The sequence below is a fragment of the Dermacentor variabilis genome, chromosome 6 (genome assembly GCF_050947875.1).
Source record: "Dermacentor variabilis isolate Ectoservices chromosome 6, ASM5094787v1, whole genome shotgun sequence".
Taxonomy (NCBI): domain Eukaryota; kingdom Metazoa; phylum Arthropoda; class Arachnida; order Ixodida; family Ixodidae; genus Dermacentor; species Dermacentor variabilis.
This window is the reverse complement of record NC_134573.1, coordinates 64,870,586-64,883,927: the sequence shown is the minus strand read 5'-3', so window position 1 is coordinate 64,883,927 and position 13,342 is coordinate 64,870,586. Positions and strand designations below refer to the sequence as shown.

The window sequence follows — 13,342 nt, the reverse complement described above, 5'->3', positions numbered from 1 at the left end:
TCCTATATGACCTCTCGTCTTCCAAAGGCAAATTTGCCTCCATCTTGTCATGCTTCACCGCATAACACAGCTTTACGGTGGCAAAACTGGCTAAAGAGAACTGGTGATTATGCAACGCAAATAAGACCCTTGTAGGTGCCAAAATAAATGTAACCCTGTGCTTGGTGGATTTGGCCCAGTGTATGTGGTTCTTGGTATGTGTTAACTGGACGCATAATTTTGCAGCTGCTTCACCAACTGACCTGTGCACATTTTCTCCTGACGCTTGTGCAGCTTCGGTCGCTTATTGTAAACTTTGGTCGCTTGTTGCAAAGTAGCAGTCACTTGTTGCAATGTGCGAGAGCAAATTTCCTTCTGCATCACTAAATTTACGTGACTGTGCTGTTGGAATGCAACATAAGATGCGGGAGCATTACAGAATGGCAACTTGTGAAATGGGAACATAGCACATGGGAGTCAATAGGATTTAGATCAGGATCACGAAAACACAACTTAGCAACCGGGAAAATGCAGCAGCAAGAAACGTATCAACAAAGTTCCACCGTATTCGATTTGCAAATCTAATTATTTGAACAGTCACTAGTTAATTCGTATTCTATATTTGAGTATTCAGACACACCTAGCCAAAATAGTAGCCAAGTACAAGTGGGCAAGTGAAGATTCTTGCTGCTGCAAGGCCCCAAGAGTGAGTAGCCAGAAGTGGTGGCCAGTTTGGCCTAAAACAGCCACAACTGGCAGCCCTTATTTTAGGGTGTCCACAGAAGAGTCCAGGTAAAGTGCAGCCGAGGCAACGTGATGAGAAGTCCACCATCCATGCAGGTGCTGCTTCTGCTGTACATGGCGCATGTCATGGTGCACTGGATGTGGAGCCGGGCGGTGGATCCCGACAACTCGGCCATCCCCTACCTGACAGCCCTGGGTGACCTGGCGGGCACGGCTCTGTTGGCACTCTCCTTCCTTCTGCTGGATGCCATCGGAGACGGTGATTCAGACGTTGGCGACTGACGACTGCACCTTCCATTTTCCCTGCACCACCTTCGAGGACACCTTTCCCACCCATGCCCTATAATGTCTGCAGTTGTCTTCATGATGGTCTTACTGTCTGAGGACAATATAGCAGAGTGGATAGTTGCGCTGTTCGGAAGACCTAGGCCTGTCACATCAACTGGCATCGGAGGCGTGGCTCGCCTCACTACGGTCGGCAGCTGCTAGTGAAGCAGCTGGGTCTCGGTACCATTTCCAGAGTCCCATCACGTGATGCTTCCAAATGGGGTGCCCTTTCTATGTTCCTGCATTCAAGCAGGCATCAGGTCTCTTCCCTGCTGCAGCTTCGGTGTTCAAGGTTGTCCTATTAGCAGAAAAGATAATCATGTTGGCCGGTGACCTAGCCCCGGTATGTCGACCAATGTCGTACGTCTGTCGTATCGTTGGTTGTTGCTGGTGAAGCTTGGTGTCGGCGCCCCTTCAGTCAACAGGTTTGACAAGTTCAATATTGATGGCACCAGATAGAAGTGTCATTTCTTTGAGATCTCTGGCTTCATTTTTTTTTTCTCCCTCTCTTCTAATTTTCCCTCACAGGGCAACGTGACAAATGTGTGTCAAAGTTGTTGGAGGACATTGGGTTAGTCGAGAAGCCACGAGCTGTGACACAATGAAAGCTATGCATGTAATATTAATGGGTTGCACACCGCCTCGTGTTGTTTCTCGTTATAGTGTGCAGCGCTTGGATATCTTGATGGTGATGCAGAGTGTGTAAAGAAGTCAAAATCAATCTGAAGACCTCCCTTTTCCATTCCTGTGTCCCTCATAGCCTAGGTGTTGCGTAGGGACTTTAAGGCATCAAACTGCCGTCAACGACCGCAGCTTTGGAAGAAAAAGCCAACACAGTGGCAAAAATTGGCAAAAGTGTGTTGCGAAATGAAACCTGCATCATTTACGTCACATTTTGACAATGTCACTTACACCTGCAAAGGTATGTTTCATTTGAGTATACAGGCATCCAGAAAGTTCCATTCGTCACTACAGGGGTTTCACAGGGTGTGCTCACTGAATTACTTCACATCCACTTAAAGTACAGCTAACCGTTTTTGTACTAATGTACTTGTCTGCTCAGAGGATCATCTCATTGCTTTTTTTGAGCATTTATTAGTGGTGATCTTTTATGAAGAAAGAACCATCTCAGTTCTCTTAGCTATTGTCTCAAGCAAATGCATGCAGCTTTTTGCAAATAACTTGATGGCTGGGAGCCGTGTTCAGCATCGGGCTGCAAGAGGATCAAAGTGCTGGTAGAGTCGAAATCACTTGAGGCAGACACTCCTGCATGTGACCACTACACATAAAAGCTTCATACGTCACTTGTAAAGAGTGAAAATGTCCATAGAGAGCATCTGAAAGCATGGATGTGCTGAATGCTGTTCTCAGCTGCCAAGCTGGGTGTTCACACACCAAGTTCCCACCCAGGGACCCCGTTATCTTGCAACAGCAGACAGAGTTACTCACTTGGCAAGATGTCAGTCCCGCAACAGTTGTGTGCTCATTGTCTCGCTTTCCACCTGCCTTTGCTGCCACAGTGAGCGCTGTCCAGCCGCTTTTGCCGCTTTGGTAGTTCATCCCTGCCAGTGCAAACAAGGCCTTGGAGCACTGCTGAGGTCTTGGAACAGAACCCACAGGTGAAAGCGGAATGCAACAGTGAATGCAGGCACACTGTTCTACCTTTACAGTCGTGACACCCTTGCATTGAAGATGCAACCGGTGCTTATGGTGCCACCTCTTTGACCTGGGCATTTTCTTAGGCGTGGAGGAGAGGATATTGTAGTTTAGGCATTTGACCACACTGTGGCGATGACCAACAGATGAGCTGACGGATGCTTCCTTTGTCTGGCATTTCCTTTCTGCTTTGTGTAATTTGCCACACAACAGTGACGCAGTACTTAGGGCAGTATTCTTAAGCAATCACCTTGGCAAGGTTTTGCATGACTCGGCACTGTAGACGTTGATGTATACAGCCGACAGTGTTCCTGGCATTGTCCCAAGCCAACTATATTCACACAGTGCCTGGAACACTGTCAGTCGTATACCTTGACATGTATAGCGGCGACTCGCGTGAAATCACGCGGAAGTGATCATACGGTATCTCTGAAAGCAATTGTTCAAGAATACTTGCCACAGCAGTACCGACCAATGCACTAGAGGTTTAAGCAAATGCATCTAGGATGCCACCGTCCTTTTTTTTTTTTTCTTAGTTCGACAGTCGCTGAGTGTAGCTGCCAGCAAGAATCGCGTGCCATGAAAGGTGCGACTGGTCATATTGCAATGTTTCTCGTCCTTCTAACGACTTAGGCTGAACTGCCTCCAATCTTGATGATAGATCACGTGGTAGGGATCCACATCCTTCGCTCCAAACTTAAGTGCAGCGTGTGGAAGAAGAGTGAAGCACACTTTATTTTTGAAAAACTCCTAGTCCGAGTGTGCAGCACGGAATGCGGATCTGGAATGTATGCTGGAAGGAGATGCATCTCGCGTCCACTGCGCTCCACTCTTCTTGCATTGGACATCACCACTTTACCCGTGATTCAGCGCTCCTGCTCAAAACTCTGCTACGGCGCTATGTACTTTGGATCTCTCAAGCTCTCGTTCGGTACTTCCTTATTGACAGCATGACATGTTGTGTCAGCGACATTATCTGCGATGCGGATTGTGCTGACAGTTCCTCATGTGTTATCCTTCTGTCAGTGCGTGTGTCATATTTTAGAAGGAACAAATCTCTGGTGCTGCTTTTGTGCCCACTATGAAGAAAGTAAAGTATGAATTTATGAGGCTGCGAGTTGCCCAGCAGTCATCTCTTGCTTGCATGCAAAGAATGAATGGAAATTTTGTTCTTGCTTCTAGTATTTGCATGTCACTATCGTAATTCTTGTATTCGGCCCTTACCTATGCACTTGAGGCTTTTAAACATTTCTCTCTTTGTTAACAGTTTACATTCTTTATTTGCAGTCTCATTATCAGCATGTAGTGGCCACCTTTACTTTGTTATCTTGCAATGTGAAGTACGTCAGCTGCAGATGTTTGCTTGCTTTTGAGGTCAGGGGTTTGCCAGCTAGAGCAAGAGAATGGGTAGTTGAGATGAGTAGCTGGCTTTTTTTGTTTTTTAATATCCTTGACACATGAGAAATTTAATGTCATTTCTGCCGAGTGCTGTCACACAGCGAAAACAAATTTAGCTTGAAAATGATGGCGGCGACCTTTGGGGGAAAAAAAAGCTAACAAAACTTGCGTTTAACATGTGTATACCTTTTAAATAATACTCTTTAATTATAAGATGTTGCTTTAAAAATACACGCTTGGTAATTTTAGCAATTTGTCACCGCTGCACAACAGGAACAAAGTCAAGTCAAGCTTAGCCACGCTAAAGGAAAAACAACATAGCCGATGACATAGGTCTCCAAAATACTTTTGCCATACTTTTATTCTTCAGTACTCTGTGCATAACTTTTGGGCTGTCGGTCCTCAACCTACGGTCAACAGCATGCGGTCCTCAACAGATGTGCACACGGAAGGGCCGAAGTGCCACCGACTAAACATGACCGGCACTGGCGTCCAGCCACCGAAGTCGAGTAGCTTTTCATCCAAAGATTTAAGTAAATTGACACTTGCTTAATAAACTAAATAAACAGATTAGTTAATTACAAAGTAGAGAAAAACATGAGTCATTAGCAATCTTTTTAGAGCATCCCTGGTGTCAAGACTATGCATTCAGTACCAAATGAAATGCGAACGCATTCTGTGAACTCATTCAGTTGAAAATGACGGTTCAGGCTAATTTCATTATGTTTTCATGTGTGACAGCAAGCAAATTACATTATGAACGGATGTCATTCATTGTAAATATAACAATAAATTTACCCTGTGATAGGGATCACAAATGAGCAACAATGCAAATGAACAACGTACTTTGATGAAAGGTTGCATACACGAGCGCTAAAACAAGAAGGAATTCATTTGCTTCGATTTTATTATTGCTACTTTTATAGAAAGGATGCCAATGATTTCATGTTTCTTGGTGTCCTTGAACTTCGTTTTTTAGTGTATTATTTTGGCGTTATTTTCTAGCACCTATAGCGATTTAATATTGGAACTTTTCTTTGGGTTGTTCTTTAGAGCAAGAGCTTCATTACTGAGTCATTGCCTGCTGCACATCTTGTAAACCACATTGATGAACCATAATGCTACACATTCTTTATGAAAGGCAATTCCAGATTTTTCTTTAGCAAGCAGAATTAAGTTTTTTTTTTTTTTTTTTTTGCTAAATTTACTATTTGTCAGCCATTCTGGCAGGGTAGCTTGAATTTGAAACAAGGCTAGGTGCATTAAGTGTTTTCATTTAACCTACATTTTTACACGTATGAATTAGGGCTATAGGTACATGAAAATTGATCCAGACTTCCGCTTGTTAGAATTCTACAGCTCCCGTTTCCTCTTTTTCTTTGTCTTCCTTTCTTTATTGGTCATTAGGAGATGCATTACCATAGTGACTAATATAATCTTAGAGACGAACTTGGACATGTGAGTATATTTTGAAACTCTGAATGTTTCTGCGGTTGCTTTTGGTGGCACTGTGGCAGTTCTGGGAAAGTTTCCTCTCTGCATCGGTAGTGTAGGTGTTATGCGCATGCCAGGTATGTTGCGACACCATCTTGATTCTTCTGGTCACTGACCGTCTGAATACACTGTGGTGCAAGGCGTCGGTGCAATGAACTGTGGGCTGTGCCAATCCACTGCATCTCCTGTTTTAGTGGCAACACCGACCAGTGTGTCTCAAGAACATGGATGTATTGTCAGGAGTGTTCTGATGCTTTACACTTATGGCTCGTCTGCTAGGTGTTACGTAGGGAAATCCTTGCTTTGTTCTAACCAAGCCTTGCTCTCTAGAAAGCAAGTTACTGTGTTTACAGAAGGGTACTTATGCAAGCAGGTTAGTTCACAACTTCGGCAGAAAAACACAGGCCAGTGGAGAGGACTTGGAAGAAAACACTGTTGAAGAAAACAGTCATCGGTGTCAGGAAATCGGGATTGGAAATCAGTGTCGCTCTTCTTTACACCCTTTTGCACTATTTCCCTGCTGAAGCTACTGTATTTTTGCTTGTCATTACACGTTGAGGTAATGCGTGCCTGGCCAGTTTGGAAGAGTGGCAGAGTGAATTCACCAATACTAGTGAGTCACCACACAGTGCCGCTGATATCACCTACACCTTTCTGGGCCACCTTGAAGAATGTTACCATTGCCACTTTTTTTTCTTTGTGTGTGAGCTGAAAAATGTAATCAGGTGTCCTTTGAAATGAATCGGATTTTCTTGTTTGTTTCTTGACCAGTCTGTTTGCAAAACTCAAATGTAAGCAAACTAGCACTTGAGACTGATTGCATGAACAGATCCTGCTTTATATTGCTTTCTCGCCAAATTCATGCAGCACAGCAAAAAGCCAGGCACCAGACACAAAGAAAGTTCATCCACTGCCTTCCGCTAATCCCTTCGTGCACACTGTGCTAGCCAAACAGAACGGTAATGAAAAGATCAATGGCTCACAGTTGGCAGTCTGTCTTCCTCTCTCTGTGACACATAGCCCATTCTCTCTGTACTGATTGAAACGACCCACATAGTTTTTTGCCTTACTGCAGTTGGTGAGACTGAGTATAGTTAACACATCTGATCTAACATAGCTTAGGAAGCTCGTAATGTGAAGAGGGTTCTGTCATGTAACCTAGATTGCATTCAGATCAATGCAGCCATTTGTCCAGCCACATGGACGAACTAATTGCGACGTAGCAGAAGGCTGTGTTTTGAGGCCATATTTTACGGCGACCAACCCTGTTAGTGCCAGGAGCTGCCAGCCTATATGTGCAATAAAGTTGAACAGACTTTTTAAATTCTACCGTGCATGTCGCAATTTACAAGAAAGGTCCAATATAGTCAGTTTCCTGACTAACATGGCTGCCAAAACGGATAGAGCTACTGTGAAGGGCTAGGACATACAACCCATATTGCACCATGACAAAAACAAAACCACCTTTATGTATATGACAGCGCAACAGTGCACAAGAATATCTAAACAAGCTGTCGGGCATTGTAAAAAGAAAATGTGGTCTATTTGTAATTATTCAGTAGAAAGAAAGAAAAATGGATATATGGCCCTCCTGACTGGGTGTCAAGGCACTAGGCATTTACTAAGAAGTTGGGAATGTCCTGCTAAATTCGGGACTGTTGGCAATCCTAATTGTCTGCAGTACAGCTGGAGAAAGCATGCAAACCTCCTCGGTGAATGCAACAGTGGCAGCATCTGTCTCAGAAATGTAATCTAAAGCATCCATTATGGAGAAGCGACAATATGTTGAAGATCACAGTGAATTATTTACCCGTGCTAAAGTCTGACAGTGCACGGCAAGGTTCACACAGGACTGACGCCAGTCCTTGCCGCTATGGTCCTATGGGAACCTCGAGATGTCCTGTAAGACTTTCAGCACTAGCAAATGTTGTATCGGAATAATTGGAAACAATTAGCCCAGCTTTCTCATAAAAATCTCGTTTATTGTTTGGCACTGCCACAGTTAGCATGCGTGCCACCAGTTTATTGTGCAAGTAATAGACCTGCGTGTTTCCTTTCAAATTACAAAAAAGATATTGCAGCTATCGCTGCTGTGTTCTTGCTCAAGTTTTGCTGCGAGATTGTATTCTATGGTCTTGATACTTCAGTATATCACTTGGCACCTTTACTTACCTGGCTGTCAAAAAAAAAAAAAAGAGAATGCAAATTTGCCTTTGTCTCTGCCTCCTCACAGTGAGTGATGTCTAAGACATGCCGACTGTGTCACTTGTGGCATCAGCAGTATGGCAAAGCATGGCCTTCAAGACTGCTTTCCATTAATTGCAGAGAGGTGCACTGTGGACGCTAAGATCCAGATGAAGGCAAATTCACACTTTTTTATTGACAAACACGGCAAGTAACAGTGCCAATGTGTTATTGAACGATCCAAGCCATAAAATGTTATCTATCTGCAAAATCTGTGCAAGAACAGAGAAGCAGTAAGCGCAAAATCTTTTTATAAATATTATTTGGAGGGAAAAACGCAGGTCTCTGTACTGCATCAAAGCGTGGCGACAAACAAAATGTTTCATGAAATGACACCTGCCAGTGGTTTGGCCGGAACAGCCGTTTGTACCATAGTGGACTCCCTTATCAAAGCGGTATTCTGTAAAATGCGTTTTCGCAGCAAAGCCAATTTGCTGAAATGAAGCGCGACTAAGTGCTGTTTTTTTTTCCCCTTCAAAGTTTGTGAATTTACTACTCTTGAGCACATTGTCAGAGGGAAATATGCCTTTCTTTCTTTTTTTTTCTTTTCATGAGGCTAGTATAGTCATGAAGCACCTACCAAATGCAGCACAGTTGTGAGACAAATGCGGCAGCTGCTCCTGTCAGCTTTGTCAGAAAAGTGCTTGTCACAGCAAACAGAAGATTGAAATTGAGAGAACAAGGAAATTGTACAAAAGCATGCATAGCTGTGTGGGTCATTTTGACGTTTCACTCAGATGAACACTTAGCATGATAACTTGTAATACATAATATCGCATGACGGCCCAACCAAATACCAAATGTGAAGTCACAAGCAGCTGGCTGAAACTTAGTGGCCAAAGCCATCGGCATTCAGTCACGCGAGTTGGCAGTGCTGGTCCGTTTTCGCAATATTGCACACACACCTGTACAACTGTGTAATGACCCATCACTTCCGTCGTCTGACTCTGTGCATGGAATTGCCAAAGTAGACCACCAGTTCAGTCACCTTAACAGCCTAAAAACTGTGCAGATGTTCACAAAACTGTTCACCTGCAGTCTTGATTGCATTCCATTCGTTGGACTGATTTTTCAGCCATAAGCAAAGTAAAAAAAGATGAAGCCATTGCGTAGGCAACTTACCATCAAATCTCTTGTAGTTGCTTGAGCTTGGAATGAGAGTCCCCACAGACTACTATATTATTGCTATAGGTAAGAATGATGTGGGGGGGGGGGAGGAGGGGGGGCATGCACCAGATGTGCCCCATGCCCTGCGCCCTTCCAAGACACACCCATTAAAACTTCTGGGCAAGTTGGTGCATACTTGACTTAAAAATTGTAACAGCGCAAACACATGCATCCACAAAGTAACAAGGACGAGACACAAGTGCTGTGAGATACACCCCCTTGCGTGTATCGCACAAAAGGTGTGTGTTCAGGGCAAGCCTTAAAGAAACTTACAAGCGTGCTGTACTGACACATCCCCTGTGGTGTCATGTTTGTGGGATTTTTACACATATTAATTACTCATGGGTGTATGGGTATGAAGTAGGGAAATGTTGCAGTTAGCACTGAACAACTAGGTGCTTAAACTACAGTGTGATGACAAGCGACGAAAGGGCAAGGTCATGGCATCAGACTACTCAAACCGACATGAATTTCAGGCTCAGCTTCAACTCAGCCAAGAAGTAGCTCGAACACAACTTTGCTATGTCACAAAATTGCATGTGGCACGTTCCTGCACTGGTCTTGAGCTGGGACATTCACTAAGCATTTTCACCCTGTGTTTCCTGTGTACTTGGCAGGAGTACTTGACACAACAAAGAAAAGCATGATTCTGAACACGATGGACTGGGATGAAAAATGTGGCAACAAATTCTCAAGCTGTGCTCTGGATCTTGTACTTTGGCTCTCGCTTTACTTTCTTTTGCTTGTACCATGTTGAATAACTAAAGTCGGGAACACGCACCCCTTTGACCGCTGCGTGCTTTATCATGGCTTGCAGCGAAACTGAGGTGGCGGTGCTTTTTTGGTTGTTGCTGTATTTAACTTTCAAATTGGCCTCAAGGCCAATCCTTTCCCCAACTTATTTTATTTAAAAATTTCTTGCAGATGCAGGGAGTGAAAGGGCTTGCATTTGTGAAGAATTTTGCCACATGGGCTTTTAAAATATCTTTTTAAGTGCAGTCTGACACAACAGTGTTCTTTTTTTTTTTTATTTTTGGTAACACAAACGTTTGAAGGGTGCCTGACACGTTTGTTCATCAGGTCGTTAAAGTGTTGGCACTTGAAGATGTTTTGTTATTTGCTGTTTTATTCTTACACTGTCAGTCCTTGATCAACATACAGTGTGTTTACACTAACTTATTGTAGCTTGTTCAGTGCCGATTGTATGCACCTGTTGTTATTTTGTGCACTACTGCTGTACTTATTTGTGTGTCTTACCTGCTTGTGCAAGAATTCCGACCATGTAGGTTGCCAGAAAACGAGTGACAGCTGCGTCATATCACTGACCTATAGCATTGCAGGTTTCTGCACACATTCTTTTTTTGTGACTGTCATGCCCTCATTATGAATGTGACAAGCTGTCTGCCTTTCTTGTACCATTATCATTTATTTTTTTCTAGCACTGCATTAGGTCCCTTTTTAGAACTGTGTGTTTGAGGCGACTAAGCTGTGCTCAAGTGCGTTACTGTTTTGAACAGATTTGTTCCAAGTTGTGGCTTGCCGCAACTACATCCTGCACTATGCTGGGATCAGCAGAAAGTATGAAGTCAGTTTCATTTCTTGTTTCACCATTAGGGCTTTTCCAGGTCCACTTTTTCTTGCTACGCTTCCTGAAAAAGGTGTTCATTATTCGAAGCCTATTCCTTTCTGCGAATTCTACCAGCATCTCTCCTCTAGCGTTCCTAGAATCGAAGCCGTAGTTGCCAATTGCTTGTTCACCAGCCTGCTTTTTCTCCACTTTTGCATTGAAGTCGCCCATTACTACAGTACATTGAGCTTGCACTTTTCTCATCGCTAATTCAACATCTTCATAAAACTGATCTACTTCCTCATCACCGTGACTGCATGTTGGAGCTTAGGCTTGTACCACCTTTAATCTATACCTCTTATTAAGCTTGATTACGACTACAGCTACCCTCTCATTAATGCTGTAGAATTGCCTTTCTTTTTTTAATGAATGTAAACAAGGTGGATTTAGTTGCCTTATAGCAATGACAGCCACTGCTTTTCATGTATAAAATTCAGAGCAGATAGAAAGAAACCTCACAAAGGGAGTAAAGACAAAGGAAACTGTGCGTGAGCCGCTGTTCAGGTTTGACAGTTACGATGTGGTCAGCAGTTCCCTCTTGCTTTCCTCCTCCCCCATAAAAAGAAAATGCTGCTACTAATACTACACTTCAACGGATAACAGTGAGAGCTGTACATTCTGCTGATTTTGGTAGCCATGTACATCACAGCTTTAGTGTGCTAGGAAGAGGTGCACTGGTTTCTGAAGTGTGCCAGGCTACGTGCCATACAGTACAAAATCGAAGTGCACACAAAATCTCATTCTTGACCAAGACAGTTCAGTAGAAATCACAGAATGTTGCCAACCATTTAAGCTCTCTGCCCAAGCATATAGTGGCAAATAGTTCCTTTGTTGCTAGCAGAAAAAGTCGCATGCAGCTCATAAACTCTCACTGAAATTGTCATTGAAGCAAGAGCAGTGTGTCTCGAGATTTTGCCAGCATTTCGAATTATTTGGTAAGTGCTGCAGTAGGACTCTGCAGGTTATATCATGAGGTATGGATATCCCTGTCTTGAGCAGTGTTTATTGGTGTTACTGTAGTGACACTATGCTTGACCCAGAGCAAATGCACTCAGACATCGCAAACATTTGACTGCTTATAGAGCGCAGTAAAGCTGCAATGCTCTCCGGACAAATGTTTGTACCCAATGACGCAGCGTGGGAAAATTATGGCACAAGATAAGACTGCTCGAATTCTTTCTCAGCCTTGTGGAGCTTGCCTCCACTAACTATGTTGTGCGCTCTGTGGTATTTGGAATAAGTTCTTTAGCTTGCTGGTTAACAGCTGCATGGGCTCCTACAAGCTAGATTGACAGCTGAAGCTAGCAAGTAAGGATATGTTTCGAGACGTGGGCTTGATTTCCTAAAAGATAATTATCAAGATGCTGTAAGGCCTATCTGAAACAAAAAGCCTGTGCACCTCTGCAGTCAGTTCAGAATTAGACGACAGTGGCATAGTCGTTACACTTTCATGTGCTCCATATTTGCAAGTTTGCGACCATGTATGGCACTCATTGCAGGTCAATCAATGCCCCATTTACATCACCTTTTAAAGTGATGCTTTCAGTCTCAAATCATCAGCTAATGCTGTTAAATTATTTTTTTTTTCAATGTTTCTATTTTGCATGACTTGGAAAACAATTCAACTCTGTCATGTCCTTTTAAGCCCATACCATGGCTAAACTCTGATTTTGTGTTAACAAAGTCTTTCTTACAAAAGAAATATTTGTCTTCATTCAGATGCCTTTCTCTCTGAATAGCTTCAAGCATCATGTTACAAAAGATACATTAGCAGCACTGATGTAGTGACAGATATGTGCACTCCATCTTAAAACTATCTTTCCTCTTTTTATATTCTTCATGCAACAAAATGAAACAAGTTTATTCATACAACGTTGCCATTGCCAAAGGCTATAAAAGGATCAGATGGAGCAGAATCTGTGAGCTGGTGTCTGTGCTCTTGTTTCACGCATCGAAAGGTCGACAGTGAATGAACCCTTTTCTTTGGAAAGCGCTCACTTATGCACCCTGTTTTAACGTAGTCCAGTAGTGCTTGAGGTGTCGTTACGTGAAGCTGTGTGTTGTGGCACCTGTGTTGCTGACGTTTCTGTCCTGGATTAATGTTGCCACCTGTGTTGTCCCCCATTGTCCCTTCCCATTAGTCACTTTCCTTTGTTTCCCTGCCTAGTCAGTAGGCATGTCGCCATGCCACCTGTGTTCCTCTACTTGAACTGCAGATTCAAAGATATTTTTATACCGGTGTTGTTGAGGCCGTGTATTTTTGTATCCTTTTGAGATGGACTGTTTGAAGCCATGTTGAAAACATTCCTGGCAGGTGATGCCGAAGCCACTGTGTCCCAAACCCGTCGCCGCCTGCATTTTCACGCCCATTGTGACATGCTTTCCGCCCTGTAGTCTCTGTTGTGAACTTGCATGAGCAGTTCTGTAGTAAACGTTCTGGTTCACTCGCGTGCAAATGCGTGCATCTCTGTGACTGTCCAAAGCTTGCTTCACGACCAGAACACAGTAAGTAGCAGGTGTGCAGTAACTAGCAGTAAGACAGATGGTGGCATGTGCACTCTGATGCCGTTATGACATCATGTAGCACATTGTCTTCTTTTGTTGGTTTTGATGGCTATAATTTCCACCAAGCAAACTCCTGAAGTGAGTTGGTGTTTTTCAAGCACAGATATGCAATATTGTTCCCACATGTCAAGTATTTTTGAG

The 13,342-nt window shown here is 43.4% G+C and overlaps 1 protein-coding gene across 6 annotated transcripts in view; it reads left to right on the top strand.

Moving 5' to 3' along the window:
- Positions 1 to 13,342, top strand: part of LOC142584813 (solute carrier family 41 member 1-like) — a 62,028-nt gene that overhangs the window by 43,984 nt on the left and 4,702 nt on the right. For 2 of the 6 annotated variants that reach the window (XM_075695090.1, XM_075695089.1), the window contains one exon: positions 820 to 13,080. In XM_075695090.1, coding sequence (XP_075551205.1) covers positions 820 to 1,005 — 186 coding nt within the window. In that variant the 3' untranslated portion in view covers positions 1,006 to 13,080. Of the gene's footprint in view, positions 1 to 819; positions 13,081 to 13,342 lie in introns of those variants that run through there. The other 4 variants (XM_075695093.1, XM_075695092.1, XM_075695094.1 and 1 more) reach the window with 4 other exon arrangements.